Raw genomic sequence first — 23,891 nt, 5'->3', positions numbered from 1 at the left:
GGTCTATAAAATCTGAAATATAGAGATAAAAAGGCATCAAATTGTTGTAGTTTATATATATATGGACTTACAAATGATAAAACTTAACGCCAAACTTATAGGGTATTGCCTAATAGATAATGCTATACCATTTGAAATGACCATAAGGGAAAAGGCTAACCGAATAATTGAATGAGTACCTTGTCAATAATAGTACTCAATAGGGTCACACCAACTGGCCGCATGTTCTCAAACTGAATTGTGCTGATCTGTAAGATGTAATGGGAAAGAACCAATTTATTTCCCTCACCACAGCTGATTTTAATAGCATAAGTGCAACAAGGGTTGATGTCAAGTATAGCACCTGATAAGCAAGGGAAACTAGTTCTTGCAATTGAAGAACCAGCCAGTCTCCAGAGGTCGATCCACTGGCAGGCTGCTGTCTTGCCAATGCTATATCAAAATGCACTGGATTCTTTCCAACTGCTGCAGGAAGATGACTCAAACACCTAAAATTCAGAGAAGATTATTCAGAAGGATACATTATGTCAGAGAATAACAAACAAAACAAATTTCTTAACAAGACAGTAATTTGAAGAAATAATGCGCATTAATATATAGGAAAAGATTCTCTCCCGGAGAGATAACAAAGTGAGAGCCAAAGAGAAGAACGAGTAGGGACTAGGGCAGTTTATAAAACTGGAACTAAGGGAGGATTCTATTTTAACTGTAATTTTCAGAGCACATAAGCTTGCGGATCAGGAGAATATTGTATGCAATTGCATCAATACACCAATCCAAGATCTTGATACACTCATTAAGTAAATGAGCAGAAGCAGTTCTGAAAGGCTAATTCGATGAAACACTTATTTGGTTAACTGAACTAGTTAACTACACTTATTCTTGTTGCCTTTAGCCTCATTTTGGTTGCAGCATAAAGAACTGGGGTATCAAGAGTTATTTTTATTGTCAAACTCATAAAAGAAGATGACATACAATATCACCTTTCTAGGGCTATTATTGCAGATTGCAGATTCTTGCTAGAAACCACCAAGACAAATACATATACATCTGGAGAGAGACTAACCAATGTGCAAATTTGAATGAAGGTCACAGAAATGAACAAGAGCTGCTAGTTTGGGAAGATGCATTGAAGGGTATGGAGTTTTTGCACCTAGCAGATTTAAGCAATGTACCTTTTGAATGATTTTAGTTTAGTTCTTTCCAGTGTACCAAAAAAAAGATCATGTGCACTGCTTTTCCAAAAGAACAGTATAGCCATATATCCATCCAGACAAGGAAGACAAAGGATAAGGTAATAACAAGGTACAGCAGGATGACATTAAAATTTGTGTAATCTTAACAAGGTGACAACAACTTCAATTGAAAAAAATACATTGAAGTGGGCACTGAGTGTAAAGAACTTCAATACTATCTAACTAGCAACCTATAGTGGTAATGTTGGACACCACAATAGCAGAAGATAGATGCCTTCAATATTCCATTTATTTCATTTCTTCTGCTTCTTTGGCATTAATGATTTACCGTCTCTGTTCTTGGCATTTCATTGTCCTTTTGGAATTGTTTTATATTTGTTCATAACAACTCCCTTGCCTGATTATGCGAGGAGTTTGAATGGTGGGTTGCAGGGAACAACGGAGATCGAAATGATGTCAGAAGAAAATGCTTACAAATGGGCATACAGGATAGCTACAGCGCAAGGAAACTAAGAGGAGAGCATATAACCAAAATTGCTCAGAGAGAGGGATAAGCTTAACATCAGTCACGATACACCAGGAAAGCAACACTCACTCTGCAGCAAAAACTCTTGTTCGATATCTGAGGTGCTTGTCCCTAGGAGGATAGACAATGGAATGATTGTTTCCATAACCTTGAAAGTTTCGGTTTTGGGAGCTCGACACCATGTTCTCATCATCATCCCCAGTATTCAGTCTAGTGTTACCATCCAGACCACTTGAAGAATCATTTAGTGAACTGTCACTTGTGCTGAGCACTCTTGAGGATGACGAAAGAACCTATGCACAATAAATAATTTCAGTGAAGAATTCTGATCACCAGGATAAAACACTAGAAAAGAACAAGAAAGGAAGCTTAACAAGCCATGTGACAGAAAACAAAAATGCTAGACAGGCAAGGTATAGATTGCAGAGAGCATAAATGCTTGACACAGGGTTGTGAATTACAAGCAGTCATATGATAACTGATTCTAACTTGCAACGTAGTCCTTCAATAAGATCATAAATATTTAATAGAGAAGTTCTGAAGAATCAATTTACCCTGTTCAGTCTAGCTTAGTTTTAAAGAAGTAAAATGGTTTCATCTGATGACTGCACTCTTTTAATCTTTAGAAAAGCTTAACTAGTTCTGGAAGATGCCGGCCAGATTACAAATATCAGGGGTGATACAGATAAAAATTACCATGTTGCGGCAAATTGATAGCCATTGTGATGGCCGTGATGGACATGATGCATAAAGCAATCTCATAACTGTTGTTCGTGCTAAGCTTCCAATCCTGCAAAAGTTGAAAAAATTCTAAGTACGGTGCAAGATTAGTACACAAAAATTTGAAAGCATCAACTTGCAGGTAAATGGAAAAAGGTTAAGACAATTAAGCAAAAAGGTATAGCAAATAAAAAAACAAATGTAAATCTGTCCAGGTAGATTAGTATAGAGCACTCAGACAGGCAAAGCTAGCAACAAAAAGAGAAATACAGAAAGCACTTTCATGGGGTAAAGACAGAAGATGCATGGTTATAAAAACTAGTCTCATTCAAATAGTTACTCCCTTAATAACAGTTTATGATACTATCAATATTTTGGGAGTCAACTTTTATTTCTTTGACTACAATTTTCTATAAAAATACAACTATTAAAAAATTGGAAGCTGGTTATGGTGTCCTTGTATCTGAATCTATAACTCATATATCCTAAAAAAGAAAGCAATGCCAGATGCTAGACCTAGAAGTAATAAGCCAACCCAAACAAACAAAGAGAGAAGAAGCAATCACCAAATTAGAGAACAATCAAAGTGAGATAAGGTTTAGGACCAGCTTGTGTAGGCATAATCAACTTACTCAGCATCAGTTTCCTCATCCAGCATATGGAACAATGTATCTTCTATATGTTCATTCATAATGGACCCCTGCATAAAATCAAGCATCTGTATTAAGATATAGTGCAAAGCAGACAAATCGGAACTTGGAAACTGTAGGATTGAATTGAAAATAGATCTACTAAAATTTCTATATTTATTGTTTCTTCATAAAGATCTCAAGCACACATTACTTTTCTTATTTGAAGAGTGCTTTCTTAGCAGTATAATTTTCACATGTTGTGTTTTCCATGCGGAAAGAATTATGGGAGCAGTTTTCTTGCCAGTTGAATGTCGAACAATGAAAGAAGTCATCAAAAGTACTCAGCAAAGCCTCCCTAACAGGCGCAGAAGGACTTCAACAAAAAATCAAAAGGTAGGAAGCATATTAACTTGGCTGATGATTTCAATGGGCTCTTCTAGATACAGGAATGGGTATGCGGAAATGACCAGGGAGAAGCAAGGAGGGGGTTGCCCTCAGATCCGAGACAGGGAAAAGTTTAAAGATTCTGAGTTTGGAAGGGGGGAGGTGTATTGGTAGAAAGAAGAGGAAGAAGGAAGGGCAGGTTGATGAGTTGATTTTTTTTATCAGGTAAATATATTGGTGGAAACATGGTCAAAATGGACGTATACAAGGGGTATACCAAAAGGTAAAGCATCTACAAAAAGATGTGATTGTTTACAAACTCCAATCATCTATACAACAGGGAACTCTCTGTGCGCACCAAAAGAAAATAAGGGAACAAAGACAGTCCTCAACTTGGAGAAACTCCACTCCACTCTCCTTCAAAAGCTCTCCTGTTTCTCTCTCTGGAATTGAGTTGATTATATATCGACTCAATCAGTTGAAATCTCTTATTGTTTACATGTCTTGAGGTAACTATTTGTTTATTCACACTTACTTGCTTTTGATAGGTCCTGGTAAGATAACACACTTGACTTAATTCCAGAAATGATCATGAATGAAAAAAAAAAGATGAAGGAATCGAATAGCTCAGTGCAGCTGCATTGAAAGATTTCTGCAGCTGCGTGAGCAAAATAACACAAATTCCAATGTTAGTGCAGCTGTGCTAAAAAAGTGTGAAGTTCTAAGGCTACGTCAAAAGACTACAGAATGACAATGAAGCTGCACCAGAATATACCCAGAAGGTGCATAGAAGGCCAGTGCATATGTGCTAGTAAACGGCCACACATGCACCATAGTTCAGCAGAAAAAGAAGGTTTCTTCTGATTAAAATGTTCCTAATTCTGACAGATTCTTGGGGGGCCTATTTAAGGATGCTAACAGAGTGTACAATGCATTCTTCCAGAGCCACATGCTGAGGAGAACGTAGAGGGTATCTCCAAAAGAGGAGATGAAAGTTTGAAGAAGAACATTAACCTTGTTATGTGCAAATGTTTTCATTCCTTTCACCTATTCTGGATTTGGTCAATGAATACTTGCAATCTCTTGGTGTTTATAGTTTCATACATGGGATATATATTTTGGATAGGGCTTAAGGGATCTTCAAGTATTTAGCTTTATGAAGAAGTATATTTTATTGCTGATAACAACATTTTTCTGTTTAACATAGACTTAAACAGAGAAGTTGTGTTACTAGAGTTAAAACAATCAATTTGATTCATGAATATTAGCCTGTCTTGATTAGTATATAGCAAGCTATTCAGTAAACAACAAAGAGGTTTAAAGCATAAAAACTGTTTTAGTTCTGTTCATACCCCTAATAACTTGCAAAACCTAGCCTTAAGGCATCAAAATATCTAAAGCACAGGATGACACATAGAGGTCACAGTCAAGTACTTACTGGATCCTTTTCAATGAGATGTCTCAGAGTGGATAAAGCTAAACGTCGCAGTGTTGGCTGTTGAAAATGAAATTCAGATGCTTCAGTACTCAAAAGATTATCTAAGAAAGGAGTCGATCCCAGAACCACCCACCCATTTTTTCCATGGTAGAGAAAGCATTACCTGTCTTGAGGATAGAGTTGGGAGCAGTGTTTGCACATTATGGTGCACAGTAACAGCTTGTGGTGCAAAAAGAACTAGCTGCTGAGTGAATCGAACATTCCTTCAAATTAACAAGTAAAATAAAATAAAATTCAAACACTCAAGAAAATCCATATGAGTATTACAAAACTAGATGAAGCAGGTGTAGTCTACTGAACTTTCATGTGCCCCTGAGACCTAAACCAGACCGGCCTCAAAACCATTGCGTTTTACTTGGTTTATAGATTCAAAAAGGGGACAAAATATATGAAATACAAGTGGCCATACTCATAAAGTGTTGCAGTCTCTTGCCGAGAGCTGACCTCTGCAATGACAGACTGAAGGAAAACACATGATTAGAATGAAACTGAAAAAGTAAAATTAGAAATCTAGTAAACATAACAAGTTAAAAGATCTAGTAAACAAAAAAGCTTTGCTACTACTGAAGTGAAAAAGCCACTTCAACAAAATATTGAAAGATGTATATGCTAACAAACCCAACAAGGAGTAGAAGATTTATTCCTTGCATGTGTTACCCATGGAAAATATTTTATACCTATTATGATTAGTGATAGTGATTAGTGACATGAAAACACAGTTCCTAACCTTGTAATAAAAAACAAATTAAAGAGCTCTGTATGTTAAAAGAATGCATGATAATAGGTCATTTTGTCTAGCACTCCCAACTTTTAGTAAAATTTTCAATAACACAATGAAATATGCCAGGACATGACTGAAATTATAAATATTGATTTCATAACAAATACTACATTATGAATCTGATATTTGCCTCCATTAAATTTGACTACGTATAGAGAAACTTCAAAAACATGATGAGTTTAACGAATGTCTGGAGACTTATGATGCAATTGTAACCACGATGTGATCCTTTCATTTATCAATAACATATACTTAGTTGCACATATGAAACCATAAAAAGGTAGTATAGAAATGACGTATACATTTCTCAATTCTAGAATCTTATTGATCTCAGAAAGTTCGCTTAACACAAAACTAGCTTTCTAGCATATGCAAGTGAGTTTCGGGAAGTTACTTGCACTTTTGTTTTCTTTAGGTATTGCTGGCGTCTTCTATATAGATCAGTAATACAGATTATAAGCTTATAATTGAATTGACTAACCTTGCAGCGCGAGAAAAAAATGCTGCCAGGGGAAAGTTCAGGACCAAGGACAGCAACAATAGCATTTATAAGGCGGCCCACTGCCTGCTGCAGGTTAGTCGAACCAATCTCATTTGACAACAGAATATCCATGGCAAGGCTAAGTGTCGCCTGAAAGTAAATGAAGATCGGAAACTTCAGGCTTAAACAAAAAGTTGAATTAGAATTTAGAACCTAGAGGTGCCAAATAACAAATCTAGCCTTTCTTGCTTTTCACATCAGAGGGTAACCTCTTGCCGCAATATGAACATCAAAAATCAAAACGGAAACAGATAGTAAAAATGAAATTATAACATATCAGGCAGAGAAGCTTAAAAGACCAAACAGTGAACTCAAGAAAATTGCTGAATCAAAATTCATCCTGATCGGACTTCAATAGGAGGAGCACAAGGAAGGATGATCACCCACTCACAAATCTCAAGATGACACAAAATGCTCTGGATAACATAGCAATATATAGTAGAATGGACAATAGATGCAGATTGAACGAAGGTAGCCAAGTAGATCTTAGTGGATTTATTAACAGAACACGTTTTTGATAGCCAATGGTCCCCTTCTTCAAAACTGTAAATCTCAACTTCTTCCACTAGATCCAATATGACATTAGTTTCTTGAAAGTAACATCCTCAAGAGAGAGCCATAAGGAGCTGGCTGAAGTTTGAGAGTTTCTAGCATATATCACTTTATTATACTTCTGACATAATAAATCAGATGAAGGATACCAAACAATGATTATCAAACAATGCGGATAACTGATGCTCACAGAGACACCGATGCATAACATTCTGAGAATATGGATACCTGAACATGAGAAACATAGGATAATCCAGCCGCCTCCACAGTCAACAGTAGACCATGCAAAGACCAAATTTGTAAGCCAGTGTTTGAACTTTTAGCCAGAGAAGAAAATGAATTAACAGTAGCAGGAACCAAGCTTGACAATGCAATCCCCCCTGCGCTGTAAGAAGGATTAATTGAATGAGGACTTCGATAACTAACAAGAAACAATTCAAACAGCATACTCAGACACTCTAAGTGCAGGAAGATAATTTTAGTTTCAAGAATGCTTTATAATCATCAGACAATCAACCATTGCCGTTACACCTTTATTCACCTTAAATACTGCTTTGCACATCAATTTGATTTGCTGCTCATGGACTATCAGAATTATGGTGCATTTATAGTTGAAACGTTCAGCATAATTACCAACATCAAAGATCTGTTCTTTGGAGGGAAGGGGAGAATGAAAGTAAACGGTAGTTGTATTCATGCAAGAAAGGTAAATACTAAGTTGCATCACCCAAGCTTACCTGCGATGAATGCAACCAAGTGACAGTGCAACTGAACCAGCATAGTTTGAATCTACAGCTGAATTTATATCACCAAGGAGAACTCTTGTCTGCAGTGATACGTAACAGTTAAAATGACGAAAAAAAGATGAACACTAATGGATAATTGAGGTTCTTAGGGATGCAATAGCATGACGCTACTAGATGCAACTCGGAAAGCTATTCTAGAACCAGGAGGTTATGAAAAATACAAAATGGAACCAACCAATCTGGCAGTAAACACATCATTTCCAAGACGAGCTAATAGACCAAGTCCTTCAGATGATGCTCTGCGTTGTGAAGCACAGATGTCACCCTCAGCCAGAATGTTCTGTCAAGGTAAACATCTAAAGCTAAGAAACACTGAAAAGGGTAAAGGATAGCAATAGCACCAAAATAACATTAAATATAGTGAAGAACCTGAAATATAGACTGTGCCAAACCAAGTACTTCCAATGGTAAGGGTTCAGGACGTAAAGCAAGCAAGGCCTGTGAGGAAGGCAAGCACAAGAGAAGCAGATGTAAGGAATGAAAACTCCAGATAAGCCAGAAGAAGTCAAAATATTTAGATCACCTTCAGGCCAGATAGCAGGCCCACACATATGTTTGTAACACTGGTAGCATGCCAAGCTTGTTTCTTTCCAGCTCTCAGACACTGCTCAACCATTTCTAGGAGTGAGAGCATTCCCCCAACATCCTGAGAGGAACAATGACATACTAAGTTGCAAGCTACCAATGCCTCCATATCTACTTGGCTAACGTATCAACCATAGTCACTTACCTCAGAAGCAAATATGTTGCCAACACAGAGGAGCTTCTGATTTACTAACATTTTGCTTATAGTCTCCGGCTTCATGATCAGTAACATGTATTAGTAATGGATATCAAACAGGGGGAGGGGGGAATTGGAAAGCTCCTCATGGTTTCTGAAGTTGTATGGCGTCAAGCAAATCATATTTTTCCTAAAAAGCGAACCTATTCACGAAAGTTCGTTACCTTAGGAAAGCTCGGAAGGTCGTTAGCCCATACACATGGTACCAGACCATCTTTTCCACCTTGAAATGAGCGAAGTTCATCCTCGAACAAATCCCTGGTTGAACAATCAACAAGATGAATGACTAATTTGTACATTGAGCTATCACTACCAGGTCAGAAGATGACAACATTTGGTACGATGTGCACATCATTAACCATACCATGATTGTGAAAATAAAGTTAATCCCCCAGAAATAATAAATGATCCATAGAAAGAAAGGAACAAGTTCCATGATTTTAGTCTAAGTACCTGCCAGGTTTCCAAGGACCCAGCCAAGCGTCTCTTTTGTCTAACAGCATCCTCAAGCATGAACTTTCCTCACATTTGGAAGCTTCCCTGTCCCCCAAAAAGAAAAAAATAATGAAGTAGCTCTTCCAAAAAATGAAAAGAGAAGGGGAACATAGATGCCCTTGTAGAAAAGAAATGGAATGACCCTGCCAGGGAAATACATAGCTGTGTCACAGCTGATGAGCTGGATCAAACATTCACCTATAAGGAGTTGCACATATCTGAATAAGACGGGCATGGTCTCTTCGATATACAGTTGGATCTGAAATCGACTGATAGGCTATTAGTGTCTTGATGATAAATATGTCTGATGCCTGTTTGAAAGTCATTTGGTCTTTGGCTGCCAACAGCAATATATATGATAAAGCCCTGTGTTAGCAAATTCCACAAACGTAAGTTACAGCTGCATAAGACTTATCATGCAGAAAACATATATAAGAAGATGCTTCTTTCACATATATCATTACCTACTAAGGTATAGCAAAACTGGTTCAAGTAAGATCCCCTTGTTCATAGCACCAGAAGAGACAAAACTCTTTATGAATGCTGTCAATGCATCCACTGCTGCAGACCATACACTACCAAAAAAAACGATCTTCACAAAGTCATAAAACAGTCTCAGACTTCACAAAACTACATGAAGGTTTTTTTAATTAAATTGTACAGCCCCACAAGTGATATTTCTTGAACATCTTTTATAAAGTACACAATGCTGCAATGAAGAACAAAACGAGACTAAAGTATAGAAATTATATTAATGTATACCCAGCAGAGCGTCATATATTATCTGTTTTACTAACAAACAGATTTCAACAATAAAAATGCAACAACTACACCTCAACACAAAATAAGGTGGGGAAGATATATGAATCATCAACGTCCATTTCACTGCATTTAGGTCATTACTCAATTGCCTTTAGGAACAAATTAGAGATTCTCTCAAAGTAGGGATTCTTTATATTTCACACCTGTTCCTACAATGCAATACAATCTCCAGACAAAATTGAAGACTCATGAATAATGCTAGTGTGTCAATAACATCCAAACCTAAGAAGCTAGTCGGTATCAGCTCTACGGGTAATTAGCTTACATTGTGTTCTTCTATTTGCTAAGTTTGCATGAATTCCAAGTAACTAAAAAATCTTTTTTGAAAACTGAGAAATCTCAAGGACCAGTGACACACTCATTCAGTCTTACAAGGAAGATTCATTGTATGGTATCTCCTACAAAACAAATATGAATTCTTCAATCTTGAAGTTCATTTTTTTATCATTATTTTCTGGCTAGTGGCATACTTGACAGCAAAAGGCCTGGAAGATATATGCAGCACTTATAGATGTTTACGTGTCTCAATAAAGCACTATAAATCACTCATAGTTATTGTATCCATCCATCTAATGTGGGTCAGAGTTGGGAAACTTGCTCATCCGAAATGTAGGATCTGCGCTGACTAAAATGATATTGAACAGTAGATGCACACAAGGTCACCGTCACCGTGTCATTACCCAGATGTAATTTTTCCTAAAATCCTACCAAAATATTAATAAATATTTCTGTAAAGTTTAACACATCTTTGTTTGTTTTTTTTGAGGAAAAATTACACTAGGCAGGTTAGATATGTTATTTACACATGGCAGGTTAGGCATGTCAAATTAATATATTTTAACATATCTAACATGCCATGTATAAGTTCTCTTCAAATTGTAATAAATCATTTTCTATAAGTTTTACATATCTAACCTTATGTTAGATTGGAGATCCTTTGTTTCACTGATATGGCGTTCTGGATTTCCTTGGAATGCAGAAGCCCATAAAGAAAGAATATCAAAAACTTGATCCTCAAGTTCCTGCATCGAATGAAATAGCACCATGAGAAACAAAAGAGGAGAAATTGAATTCTACCTACAAACCAATTACTGTACCTCTTTTGGCATGCACGCAAGCAGTGAGGACAAGAGCATCCACCCAGCCTCCTTTTCAACAGCTGCTGCCATAGGATTCCGACTTGATTCCATTATCATTTTCTTAGACAGTTCAAGTACTGATCTGGGCAACCTGCATAAGGTCCCAAAGGAAAAACAAGATAAAGATTTTTATTTATTTTTAAAGTATGAAAGGACATGAATAGATGATACTTCTACCAACTACAGAAAATGCATTTAACGGGAAAGATAAGGAAGCTGAGAAAATAGCCCTAGCAACAGATATGATGATAAATGAAGGGGGAAAATCTATAATCCTGTCAAATCCGTTTTCAGATACTGTTTACCAGTAGTGTTGCTTCTGGTGCACCATACCAGAATGACAGAAACAGGTTACTCATGGAGAAATGGATTTCAGGAATAAAAATACAGCAGAGAGAAGTTAGAGGAAATAAACAGCTTAGTAACATTGTACAAGTAGGACAACCAAGACAATGATACAACTGTTACCCATAGCTCTTCAGATCAATATGTATGCCTCAACAAAGTAAATCTATGTATCTCAAATTTCAATGACAGCTGGGTACAGATACAAATTGAAAAGGAGACCTCACTGAGGAATTAGTTAATCTACAGCCGAAATGTATGCTTAACAAGATCTGCTACATATTGTTTTTAAAAAAAAAACAGCCAATCTGCTCAATATTGTTTTTAAATAAAGTAAACGCATTTTCATTCATAAACATGGCTAAAAATCTGGTCGTATACAAGGGGCATACCAAAAGATAAAGAATCTAGAAAAAGAAATGATTGTCTATAAACTCCACCTGATCTTCTATACAATTGGGAACTCTATGAGTGCACCAACAGATAATAAGGGACCAGAGGCTACTCCTCAATGTAACAAACCTCAGACTCTACCACCGCAAAAGCTCTGCTAAATATTGTTTTCAGTAAAATTTCCAGCAATACAAAGATTTAAAAGTATGCTCTCCAATAGGTGCTAAATACTGTTTCCTGTCAAATAAAAATTTCCAGCAATACAAAGATTTAATAGTATGATCGCCAATAGGTGCTAAATACTGTTTCCTGTCAAATAAATCTTCTCACTTATGCCAGACAAAGCTATTATCAACCTTAAACAAAAGTTCAGGTTAGAAATGACATAGTCCAATATATAGCATTATGTTTGCAATAACATCTTCAGAAGTATTCTAATACTATCCCAAAATATTCCACTAATTAACGACAAAGTTTTCAATATAAGGCCAGACTAGTTGTTCATTCTTGGATGACTAATCTATGAAAAGTAATGACACTTCTACTTCTAGCCTACTCCTATTTCAGATGTACATAAAACCAAATAGCATTTCAAAGAGCTATGGAGGAAAATCGGAAGCTGACACTTTAATTAGAAAAACTGTCTGCACAAAAGAATCAGCTTAGCAGGTGAGAAATATTTAAACTTCTCTCAGTTATATTTCATTGGAGCATTCTAGGAGTTGGGACTATACAAAATTTCCCAGGCATTATAGATGGGAAGCTCGTATTATAAAAACGAGACTAAGGTAGATATGCTAATAAGTAAGGAAACAAACGCAAAACTTTCAGAGATTTTGCAAAGTGAAGAAATATACATAACTAAAACTAATCAATGGTCATAACTCGCATGGGAACTGTAAAAGGTTATGCTCTTTTTTTTTTCTTTTTTCTTTTTTTTGGGGGGGAGGGAGAGATAAAGCTTAGAAATAAAAGGAGGAACTCATTACCGAGATGGATAACCAAGAGGTAAGTTTGGAGAAATAGACACCAAAGCTGCCAAAACTGCAGCCTGACCATCTAGACACTCCAGCTCATACTTTAGATTAGTTCCCTGTAAATCACACAGAAAAATAGACCATTAAACCGATTAATCCTGTAATAGAACGCAATGCACAACTGGGCTTCTGGAGGAGAGAAAATGTCAGGCATGGGGCATAGCTCCTTTGAGACAAAGGAATAGGAGAGCTTTTGAAGGAGCGGAAAATGAACTCCTGCAACTGAGGCTTTGTTTTGGTTTTTGGCCAACTTTTATGCACCTACGAGATTTTTTATTAGTGCAGATGATGGGAGATCATTTGCATAACCATATTTATCTACTAGGTCCTCCACTTTTTGTATAGTTTCATCACAAAAATAGTAACAACAAAGGAGAGATGATGATGAGGATGTTAAATGAATCACTAGCACAAACAAATCTTCTACCATTCTTCCAGAATAGAAGCAAAAAAATCCGTTCTAGTGTAGGACAATTCATCTAGACTATGAGCAGTGGAATCTTTTAGATTAGGTAAGTAAAGAACTCCATTAGATTCACCTAGTTATAGGAAAAAACCTAATTCCACAGAAGATGGAGAAGAATGTAATATCAGAAATACAGACTCCTCAGCGACATAATCAAACAAAAAGTTTACTCCCTAATATCACGACACACTTCAGCCCACTGATCATTGAGCAGGGAGAGATCCTTTAAGCAAAAAATAGAGAATACAATCAAAGACAGTAAGACATCCAAAAAAAAAGAGCAGCTAAACCTTACTACAGTCTTCTCAAAAAAAAATCTCCCAAGTGAGCTGAGCAGCCCCAAAAGTTTTACCTCTTTAATACAACTAAAATCACAAAACAAAAAAACAGTGCAGAAGTGGCAATTATTAATAACAGCCCAAACAGATTCCAGAGTTCAAATGTTTTTTCTTCTGATCAGTACTTCGGACTCGTAATGTTGACACCATATATTTCCATTACGTTTATGTTTTAATTACAAACAGCAAGTGGTTGAATTACATGCTAAAGGTTTGGTCAATCCCCAAAATACATGTAAGTTTATCATCTATGGTGTTACTACCTAGAATACAACAAAGATGACGACCATGTTTGGGTGGAATCTTAAGGGTCCATAGCTTATGATGGTAAGAGAAGGAAGTGAATGGAAACAATAAGCCAACCTTATTATTTTTTCGTGTTTCCTCCTTATTCCTCAAACCAACCATCCAGACAGAGAACTATAACCTGGTCTTTATAATTACATTGAGTATGTTGTTGTTGTTGTTGTTGTTGTTGTTGTTTATAATTAAGTGCGAAGACACCACGAGCAATGAAAAGATGCAGTTTCTGCATAGGATCTTGAATATGTAAAAATAGAGTGATACAGAGAACTGAAACCCATATAGGCTCGGTAACACTTCTAATAAACATTGCCACTATTTTCATTGTATTCAAAGATATTTGAATGGAAATAGAGTTCAAAATGTTAAATTGACTTGCATATTACATTAGAGGAATGGAAGAAAATATTAAAGTAATTTTTCTCAAGAATATATATATATATATATATATATATAGACAGAGAGACGCACACACTAAAGTAAATGTTGAAAAGTTTGATTGAGAAAATATCACCGTAAAAGTTTATAATTCGAATAATTAGATGAATCTGAATTCTAAAAGTAGCATAAACTATTATTACTAATAAATGTAAGAACATCTCAAAATGAAAACAATGTCATAAGAAATGAAGCACAGGAAGTATACGCAGAAGCACAATAATTAATAGGTGAACCAAGACTTCATTATTAAGACAAGGAGCCAAACCAACCTAAGTTCCATTTCTAGAGAATTCGAGACTACCGTCTTTACATTTAGCAATTAGAGATGTGGTTGGCTGGCCTAGTGTATGGTCCATAATAACAGTTTGACAAGTCATGCATAACCTATTTCCACCAAGGCATGCAGTTTGGAGTGATTGGTTAAAAATGTTGAACAGATACAAGCATCATGACAACCAAAATCACTGAGAAATGCAAAATTAAACCCAACTAATAGAGCCAGGACAAACTAGAGAATTGAGCACTATGTATTTATCTTGGCTTTACCTTTTCAAATGAAATATTATCTCTAACTGCTCCAAGCATTGTTATTGCATAAGAAATCAAACCACCAATACATGTAGGATCAACCTCAGCTAATGCACGCAAGGTCAAAGCAGCCTCAACACGCACCTAATAAAGCAATAATCAAGGGGTCAGAAGACGATTAGCAGCTAGACCACCTATGAACTAAGTAAATGATGGATTCAATAGAAGACCTTGGGTGTTCCAACTTGGAAGTACATAAACATATATTACAAGTCCAAAGACATAAACAGGATCCCTTCCATCCTTCACTAATGGGCTAACTCAACCAGAAGCTAGCCCGTGACAAGAATATTGTAAATAGGTGAAGTACATAGTCATAGATAGCCCCCCTAACATTTACCAAGTGACCAAATACACTTTTTTTTTATGAAAAAAATACACAAATGCACGCCTCTGATTGGCATATGTGTGCCTCGTACATACGCGGATCTAACCTAGTACCATGTGTGTGCTATCTTAGTTCTGGTTTTCTCAAGCAATAACATTTTTTCTTATTTATCATAAAAAGAAGTTACCCCTATTTAGCACCAAGATAGAAACAAGAGTCATTTCTGTAAAAATTAAAATAAATTGCATACTTTGTTAAACACAACTGGCTTATGGCACCTGATTTATAGATTTTCTTTATGTATTTGTCCTTGAAAACTCAGGTCTTGAAACATGCTAGTATTTATTCCCATATCAAGGAAGCCTCAACCTAGTAGAAGCTTACCAATGGTGCATGATGGGAAACTGCAAGAACAACTGTGTTATCAAGAACATCCTTAAATTCAGCGGGAACCTGCATAACGAGCATACCAATTACTAACCAATCACTACTTCTACAAAGCATTCTAAACAGACTAATCATAGACCAAAAGCTTCTTTGGAGAAAAAATGTATGCAGAGGCAAACATGAATTTCACTAAGTGAAGCAATAAGCTCAAATCTATTCATCCTAGAAACAGATAACTCAAAGACCTATCACCTCCCTGCTTCAACCCTGTTGAAGAAGTATATAGGTGAATATCAGCCAAGCCAAGATGAGTAAAAACATCAGCTGGCAGATTCATGCTCAAAATATTTTAGTTTTCAAGCACAGGTTAGTAGGTTAAGATGAAATTCGCACTCTCACATAGAAAAATTAAATCCTCGTGATTCAGACCAAACCTCCCTATGCTAAAGAACTTAATTAACTATCTGATAAACCACGTGGAATAGCTAATGTGGAAGGTAAAATACATTACCCTTCAAATTCATTCTCTTAATTTCCATGAGACCCTCTAGCAATTTTTTGTGAAAACTGTTTACATTTCCCTGGACTCTAGCAGTATTTGTTAAAGTAACAACCTGGTAACAATCTATCAAGTATCAAATGATTCATAAAGTGATAAAACACAACAGGCACAGTTTGAGCATAAAACTGGTGTACAATAGGTCATAGGTTTCTAGATGAAAATCCGGACAAGTTCACATGTTAGTCTACGTATTCGGACTTGAAAAGTATACAGAGATTAACTTCAGGTCTCATTATTTTTGAATTCAGTAAATTAATGTTAACATTTGTACATAAGCTGTCATGCACCCCTACTCATTTGGATTGAGCACAGCTGTTGAAACGTACATAACAATCTTGAGGAGAAAAGCTACTAATACAAATAAAAAGCCCATCCACGCTGATTGTGCACATAAACAGATGCAAGAAAAGCAACTCTGTCCACAATTTCCTCAGTCTAATTCTTGGATATCGTCATCAATCCCAACCCGCTGTGAGCTTACTGACCCATATAATGTGAGCTTACTGACCCATATAATATTGACCACAGAGAGATATATTCCACAAACAGCATATTGTGGTGAACTCAGGAATCTAGTTGTGTTCTATTAAGTACAGTTGAGACTTGAGATAAAGGATTAAAGGTTCCTGATGTGAAAGATTGGCTACAGTATTTTTTTGGTGAAGTGAAAGATTGGCTAAAGTATTTTTTTTACAGTACATGTTAATGGTAAAAAGAAACATGTGTAAATAGATGCACTAGAAATAAGAAACAGCATTGATGAATGCTCACAGGAATATTGACTTTTTCATGAAGGGCATTCCCTACCTTGTGCTGTCAGATAATACAACATGATGCCAATGAGATCCAATAGTTCTTGAAGGAGAAGAAGGATCTACACTATGCAATTGCAAATGACTTTGCAGGTTTTCACCTAGACTACACATGACACTGCACTAGTAGATGATTGGATGAAGTGTGTAAAAACAATCTTTTCTCTGTAAAACTAGTGTACCACTTGTAAACATGATTTCTCATTTTCTGGCAAAAAAAGGTTTAATTACTTATCAGTAGAAATGATCCCATGAGTGCAAAATGTCAAAAGGTCATAGGTGGTACAAGTTTCCAGTCTTGAATAAACCAATCAAAGAAAATCAGGCTGCATAGAATCCCCAACCAGAGATAGTAAGTAGACCACGCAAATCGTCCATTTGTTTAATAAAGTGGGCAAATAACAGATAAACATATGCAAAGCAGAGAAAACTGTCCTCACCTCCCCTAGAGTTTTCAAAGCATATGACATGGTCCGCAAAGAAGCAACTCGCATGGAAGGAGTAGCATCAGGAGATTGAAGCTGCAGAAAGCAACTGTCAGAGTATATCAGGGTAACAACACACTGCAGAAGATCCATCTAAAATACCACCAAGAACTTCAACAAAAAAAATTCAGAAAACAATTCACAAGGGACAACCTGTTTGCCCAAAATAACCAACAGGCCTCTCTGAGTAGGTTCGCTCATTTGATCAGTTATGCCCACTCGAAGGATGTATAAAATGCAGGCCTTCAGTTAATCAATTAAACTGGTGAGGACATTGAGTCAAAATCTCGAAATTGAAAAAACATATATTACAAAGCAATGAAGATGAATAAACACTGGATTAATATTTAATGTAAGGACCAAGTGGATACAAGTTGAATAGACACCAGTCTCACATTTTGGCATTTTGAGATAAGATTTTTGGAACTTACCTTTTGGTGGTCGTATCACACTTTACTTCAGCTTATTTTAACAAACAAAACATCATGCTTCAAAGTTCATTAGCTATTTGGAGTTGGTGAGTCCACACTAGAGGAAAGTTGGTATGAGCAACTTTGTACATAAAAACATGATTTTTAAGAGATAATATGTAGTATCCATAAGCATTTTGATTGATGTTTATATCCATCAAATTCAAGTCCCATGAAGAGCATGCAATGATCAGATTTCCAGAACTATAAACTGAAATCTAGGCTTTTCAGTCAAGCATCTTACAGATGTAAATCTTATTTCATATACTAACATCCATAAGTCATTTTCAGAAGCTATGAAGAAATTGTTGATCTTAAGCATTCTTAGCTCATTTAACATAATGATGAGAATTCTCTCATCCAGAAATAGCACGAACGCGTTATATGGAATAGTAATCTAGTGCAAATAAATAAAAAACAGGGTGAAGGCCTGAAGGGAGGGCTATAACCAAGATTAGTTGTACATTAGCAATTAGAAATTGAACACTTCATCATTTGCTTCCTGGAGTGGAACAAACAATCTCTTTCACTTCAGCAGCAGTTAAAAAGAAAATATAGCAATGATACCAGTGACCAACTAGTTAAATAAATATGCCAAAATTGAATGAAAAATTTGTGGAGTAAGAATGCACTACATACCAGTGCTTGAGCATCAAACAAACTATCAGCACGAAGCATGTCCATCACTAGAAAGATGTAATTTTCAAGCTCTGTATCAGGGTGAAGGTACTTCAAGCGGATTGCCTGAAAAGAGGAACTCATCAATGGTATGTTCTGCTAACATATTTCGCATTAAATTCTTCTTGTTTTTTGGTTTGAGCGGGGAGGGGGCTGTAATAAAAGATTGTATCATATAGATGGCACCAAGGAGCTGAGATATTAAAAGAAAAATAAGCACATCAACAGACAAGTTTTGTTTTTCTAGACAAAAGATCCAAAGACAGTCTCTATTATTTGATCAAGTACAATGTCAATATATTATATCTGCACAAAACTTTCATAAGACAAATTTTGCCCTCCTTTTCCCAGCTTCAGTTATAGAGGAGGTGGGACATTAAACCCTATTTATATAAAAAAAAAGGGCAATGGCTTCCTTGATGACTACAAAAATATTCACATAAAAAAAACATGGACAGACATCCACGTGCATATGTTAATTTGATATTCCAAAACAGTATAAATTGTTTATCCACTATCCCAGGGGGCCAGCGAAAGAAAGTTCAAATATAATAGAGGATTTATTGATTCATTGCTACCTGGAGAAAGGAAACCCACGACAAGGTTAGGCCAACTCGCAGAACTTTCGCCCGAGGCCCACTAGCTGCAATTTATCAACTTATCAGAGACTGAGAAATCACTGAAAATCTTCCCAAGATTTTCAAGCAAAAGCAATACAAGCACTGAAACAAAGAATCATGAAGCATGATAATTATGCGGGAAGGAGGAGAGACAAACATATGTCAAGTTACAGTTTGCAAACATAAGACCAAGAAAGAAATCAAGTATGGAATGTTTTAAATCTGACTTTTCAATGTGAATTACTTTATTTATCTAAAAAGGAGGTTTCAAAGACAGCTAAAAAAGATGTTTCAAAAACAATGGATTGGTCCAAGAAGGGATCTCCTTTGGTTATGGATTTGTATCTAATAAGGATACTGTTGTTTGACCTAGACAGATCCCCTCATCATTACAATGGAGCAGGACAATCAACTTTGCCATTGCTCAATTATTATTATTTATGAAAGATGAGCAAAACTGAGAACCGCAACGAGAAAGAAGCTCTCTATTTCTTGTTTGAAATTGGATACTAATAGACTTTTTTACTAAAATATGAAAAATTCACAACTTCTGACTAAAAATAGTTGTGTTCTATAGGAAAATCAATCCCCTCAGGGAGAGATGCATCAGAAAATGAGACACCAGTATATATTGCGTTTAATGCTCTAAATCAGGAGCACATGCCACCTTTCCATATTCTGATCCCAATGATTGACGTGTTTAAGACCTAAATTCACTGCAATGACTTTTCTGACAATTGAAACATATATATTACAGTTTAACTGAAAAAAGGATATGGGGATGATGTTATATGTACCTTTTACAAATGGCAAAGTTAAGTGTCTCTCTAAACCCCCATCAAGTTTCTTGGGAGTAAAATGACTTTTTCCCCTTGGTTGTACCTAATGAGCATAAGCAAAGTGAGAACAAGCAATATAGATCTTTTAAAAACACTTAGAATATATTTATCTCCTCCAATTCGAGGGTTTCTTTTTGCCCAGATTTTGTTTCCATTCTTTTTCTAGGTTCCCTCGTCTTGGTACATTTCTCTTTTTATTATATCATTTTCCTTCTTTTAATGAGATCATGTTATTTTATCAAAAAGCACTTACAACCTGTGCGTCAGGATTCATCCCAAGACCAAGCAATGCTCCCAAAGCTTCGGCGAATGCATCCCTTACGGACGATATAGGATCTTCAAGGGCCTGCAAAATACAGAGTTGGAGATTCAGTTTTTACTACCAATATGGTGAGAAGAAGCATCCCAATTAAAATGGGAAATTCAAAGGAGAAGAGAAATTCACCAACCTTGACACAAGAAGAAGAAGCATTATCAAGTTCTCCAACCCCTAATCCTGGCCCTCCGATGCTCGCCAATGCTTTTAGACATCTAGCTGCAGCTACTCTAACAATAGATGATTTGTCCACGATCCCAGTTCGCATAATGATACGAAATGCATCAGTATATGCTGAGGCAGCAGCACCTCCACCAGAGCCTTCCAAAGCATTTTGAAGCATCTGTAAAGCCTCTTCTCTAACAAAGTCCTGAATGAGCAAGTGGTTATATAATATAATACCAAGTTTTAAAAGCTAAACCGCTTTCTTTTCATAAGTTCTTTTTTTCTAAGTCAAATAAACGTTTAAAAAGTAAAACATGATCTTGAAGGAAAAAGAATAGAAGATTTTGTGCAACATATGGACAGGACCTTCAGAGGTTCCAGCCAGAAACTCTATAGTGTGTCAGTTAGATTATTATTCGAAAAAATTTTGATAATATCAACCGATTAAAAAAGTAAAGAGACATCCAACACCTATTACGCACCAATGCAAAATACCCAAGAGTTCTCCATGAATCAACCAAACTCTTTTCAGCTACCTTAGCCTATAATGACAGCTCACATATCTCAATCTCCCACAAGTGCACCAGTCCTAAAACTAATCCCAGGTTGGACATTTAGATGTGCATCATAGCCACAACCTAAGGATTTATTTACATTCTTTTTTGTTTGAGAAGGAGAAATCGTGTATTTAAGTGATCTATGCAGGTCATAACATTAAGGATGTAGTAAGGCTTCAAAGTAATCATAACTACGGGATCTAAATTTTATAAAAAGCCCAAAGTAGAACAGTTGGGACAAATACAATAAAACTTTAAAAAGCAATATCTGCAACATTACTGGACTTCATAATCTAGTGCATTTGTTACACAAAATGTCCACTGATGTCAACTCCAGAAAACCATAGAAACTCATCTACTGAGTATCATATCTGATCAACTCATGTCTCAATCCCATTACAGTAGTAGTATATACTAACTTTCAGCAACTCATTTACTCAAACTATCTGCAATAGGAGTTATAATTTGGTTGAGGCTGGATTTATCGAAAGCAAAAAACAACTTCGAAAGGTGGTCATCTTTTCTTTGGTACCCATTGTTTAAAAGGGACAGCAATTTCAGAACACAATTTCACCAGTATCCCTCTGAAAGGACCCAAATCAAGTTACACAACCAACAGAACAGCATTAATTAAAATGCCTTCCAGACTCGCACATTCTGAGGAAGCTAACTAGATTGTATTTAAAAAATAAGCTAGCAAATTTCTATTCCTAAACAAAGTGATTCATGCATGAACACATACTTTGGATGGGCAATGAATGATAAGGAAATCTCAGTACCTCATTGAACTTCAGCAGTTTTGTGACAATCGTGGTTGTTTCAAGTAAGCCTGAAGTGATTCGTCTCCCAAAATAGCGATACAATTCTCCCAAGCACTCGGCAGCACCTAAAATAAGTGACTTGGTATAGCAACTCTTATATACTGAAGGAAATCTCATAATGCATATCAAGAAAAATAACATCACAAGGCATAGATCCTACATATCAATTAAAACAAAGAAAACAAGATGCAACCTGAAAACAAAGACACGGAAAAATTGATCCTATTCCATATAAGATAGTTATTGGATTGTCTACTTTATAAAGCTCGACTTCTCCGGCAAAAGATAATATGGGCATATTTGGGCGACTAATTACAACAAAACTAATATGGAATTCTAGATAAACTATTCAATTCTATGAAGCTACAACAACCAGATAAAAACTAAAAAGGAAATTTATCCTGCAATAAATGATCCCAAGTTCTAAGTGCAACTATTAATGAGCTAAAGCATAAACAACAGAAATCAAAGTTTTAGTGATTATTGACGCACCTGCGATTCGTTGAGGCTCGCTCTTCTTTCCATCAGAGAGAAATCCCTGCAAACTGCTAGCCCTGGAGTATATTGAAATACTGTCACCTTTTTGTATAATCCTTGCCATTGCCACTGAGGCCAAATGACGCACCGGTTTCCTTGCGCCTAGCACAAGTAGAGAATAAAGTGCATCCTCACATTTCCTTTGACACAGCAGTATAGAATCCTGAAATATATATAGTGTTTAAGACAAAATTAGTAAAGAGAAGTTAGAAGTAGAGTGAGTTTTACTGTGAATACACAATGCAGAGTGTATTCCAAGAAGTTAAAAGTTTGAATGTGAATCAAGATCTAAAGGCGAAGTGAGAGAGAAAGAGAGTGACCTTAGACTCTTCGGCAATGGCGGATATGAGATCAGAAAGAAGATCAAAACAGAGGAGAGCGTCGGGAGACTTGTGAGACGCTGATGCGACTATTGATTCCAACTGCGCCACCAATACTCCAAATCTTGATAGTGGGACGTCATCTCTAACGAAACTCTTCGCCATTGTAACCAAATCTTTAGGGTTTTAGAAAGCAGACAGTATTCCTCATTTGTTGGGGGTGAAGAAGTGAGATGTGATCGGAAAAATAAAATTATTAGTAGCAGAGAGATGGAAAGGTAAAGGCTATGGCGCAGGCAGTTGAGTAGAGCAGTCGGGTCGACTAAGCGCTAATGTATACAGTGATTAGTGCTTCACCCGTACACGGTAATTTATAGTGCTTTATCCATACGCAGTAATTTATAGGGTGCTTCATCCATACGCGTAATTTATAGTGTGCTTTATCCATACGCAGTAATTTATATATGGAAATTGTACTCCCTCGGCCACTGCACACATATTAATTCAATTAGGACATAAAATAAAAATCATTTTCACTTTTATCCTTTTATTTATATTTAAACTAGTAAATGAGCTCGCGCTTCGCGCAATTAGATTATTTTACTTTAAAATTTATTAGAATAGAACTTTTCTTGTATTTTGATGTTGTAGCATTTTATATAAATCCATTTTCAAGAGTATAGAGGTTATTCAATTGTAGTTTACTATTTGTTTTATTAAAAGAAAAGGCAAAATTACAAATCATAACACTATTTTCTCCTAGTTTACATAATTTCATTTTACAGATTCATTAATTTGATTTTGAAATTTTACAATGGTTAGTTTAGTTTTATCATCTATATGCATGGTTACATAGTGTCTTTAATTAGGGAGTCAAATAAATATTTTTCTCAATTTTCTTCTTTTCAAATTTCGTTAGTATAACACTATCAATTACTTTCAAAATTAAAATATTTTCTAAATATATATATATATATAACTAATGTGTTTATCAAGAGCAAAGGTTCCATAATCATATGATATACCAACAAGTAATATGTAGTCATTATGTGTTTTAAAATTAAAATGCAATCTTCCAAATCCAAATTTTATATATAATATAGTTATGATGGTGTCTGGGAATTGAAGTTGTTCACGAACGAAACATTAAGGATCTTTGAAAAGGATGAAAGAGAAGTAAGAGATAATGGGAAAAAAAATTCAAAAGAGT

At 35.9% G+C, this 23,891-nt stretch overlaps 1 protein-coding gene across 1 annotated transcript in view; it reads right to left on the bottom strand.

Annotated features, from left to right (window-relative positions):
- Nucleotides 1-22,895, bottom strand: part of LOC125822506 (protein SWEETIE) — a 31,117-nt gene extending 8,222 nt beyond the window's left edge. The window contains exons 1-34 of the mRNA XM_049501906.1: nucleotides 22,682-22,895; nucleotides 22,317-22,524; nucleotides 21,783-21,889; nucleotides 20,415-20,651; nucleotides 20,222-20,311; nucleotides 19,924-20,008; nucleotides 19,085-19,149; nucleotides 18,468-18,572; nucleotides 17,512-17,601; nucleotides 17,314-17,394; nucleotides 15,497-15,565; nucleotides 14,743-14,868; nucleotides 12,601-12,704; nucleotides 10,832-10,964; nucleotides 10,650-10,756; nucleotides 9,377-9,487; nucleotides 9,111-9,278; nucleotides 8,871-8,957; nucleotides 8,582-8,675; nucleotides 8,367-8,435; nucleotides 8,160-8,282; nucleotides 8,006-8,074; nucleotides 7,812-7,916; nucleotides 7,568-7,656; nucleotides 7,059-7,215; nucleotides 6,219-6,368; nucleotides 5,366-5,415; nucleotides 5,060-5,159; nucleotides 4,897-4,953; nucleotides 3,075-3,142; nucleotides 2,419-2,512; nucleotides 1,792-2,015; nucleotides 344-488; nucleotides 180-248 (exon numbers count right to left, since the gene is read on the bottom strand). Coding sequence (XP_049357863.1) covers nucleotides 180-248; nucleotides 344-488; nucleotides 1,792-2,015; nucleotides 2,419-2,512; nucleotides 3,075-3,142; nucleotides 4,897-4,953; nucleotides 5,060-5,159; nucleotides 5,366-5,415; nucleotides 6,219-6,368; nucleotides 7,059-7,215; nucleotides 7,568-7,656; nucleotides 7,812-7,916; nucleotides 8,006-8,074; nucleotides 8,160-8,282; nucleotides 8,367-8,435; nucleotides 8,582-8,675; nucleotides 8,871-8,957; nucleotides 9,111-9,278; nucleotides 9,377-9,487; nucleotides 10,650-10,756; nucleotides 10,832-10,964; nucleotides 12,601-12,704; nucleotides 14,743-14,868; nucleotides 15,497-15,565; nucleotides 17,314-17,394; nucleotides 17,512-17,601; nucleotides 18,468-18,572; nucleotides 19,085-19,149; nucleotides 19,924-20,008; nucleotides 20,222-20,311; nucleotides 20,415-20,651; nucleotides 21,783-21,889; nucleotides 22,317-22,524; nucleotides 22,682-22,846 — 3,801 coding nt within the window. The 5' untranslated portion in view covers nucleotides 22,847-22,895. The remainder of the gene's footprint in view (nucleotides 1-179; nucleotides 249-343; nucleotides 489-1,791; nucleotides 2,016-2,418; nucleotides 2,513-3,074; nucleotides 3,143-4,896; nucleotides 4,954-5,059; nucleotides 5,160-5,365; nucleotides 5,416-6,218; nucleotides 6,369-7,058; nucleotides 7,216-7,567; nucleotides 7,657-7,811; nucleotides 7,917-8,005; nucleotides 8,075-8,159; nucleotides 8,283-8,366; nucleotides 8,436-8,581; nucleotides 8,676-8,870; nucleotides 8,958-9,110; nucleotides 9,279-9,376; nucleotides 9,488-10,649; nucleotides 10,757-10,831; nucleotides 10,965-12,600; nucleotides 12,705-14,742; nucleotides 14,869-15,496; nucleotides 15,566-17,313; nucleotides 17,395-17,511; nucleotides 17,602-18,467; nucleotides 18,573-19,084; nucleotides 19,150-19,923; nucleotides 20,009-20,221; nucleotides 20,312-20,414; nucleotides 20,652-21,782; nucleotides 21,890-22,316; nucleotides 22,525-22,681) is intronic.
- Nucleotides 22,896-23,891: the final 996 nt, after the last annotated feature.

Source organism: Solanum verrucosum, unplaced genomic scaffold (genome assembly GCF_900185275.1).
Source record: "Solanum verrucosum unplaced genomic scaffold, falcon-dt-bn FXZP01000103.1, whole genome shotgun sequence".
Lineage (NCBI taxonomy): Eukaryota > Viridiplantae > Streptophyta > Magnoliopsida > Solanales > Solanaceae > Solanum > Solanum verrucosum.
The sequence above is the reverse complement of the archived record's forward strand: the minus strand, read 5'-3'. Positions and strand labels throughout refer to the sequence as shown.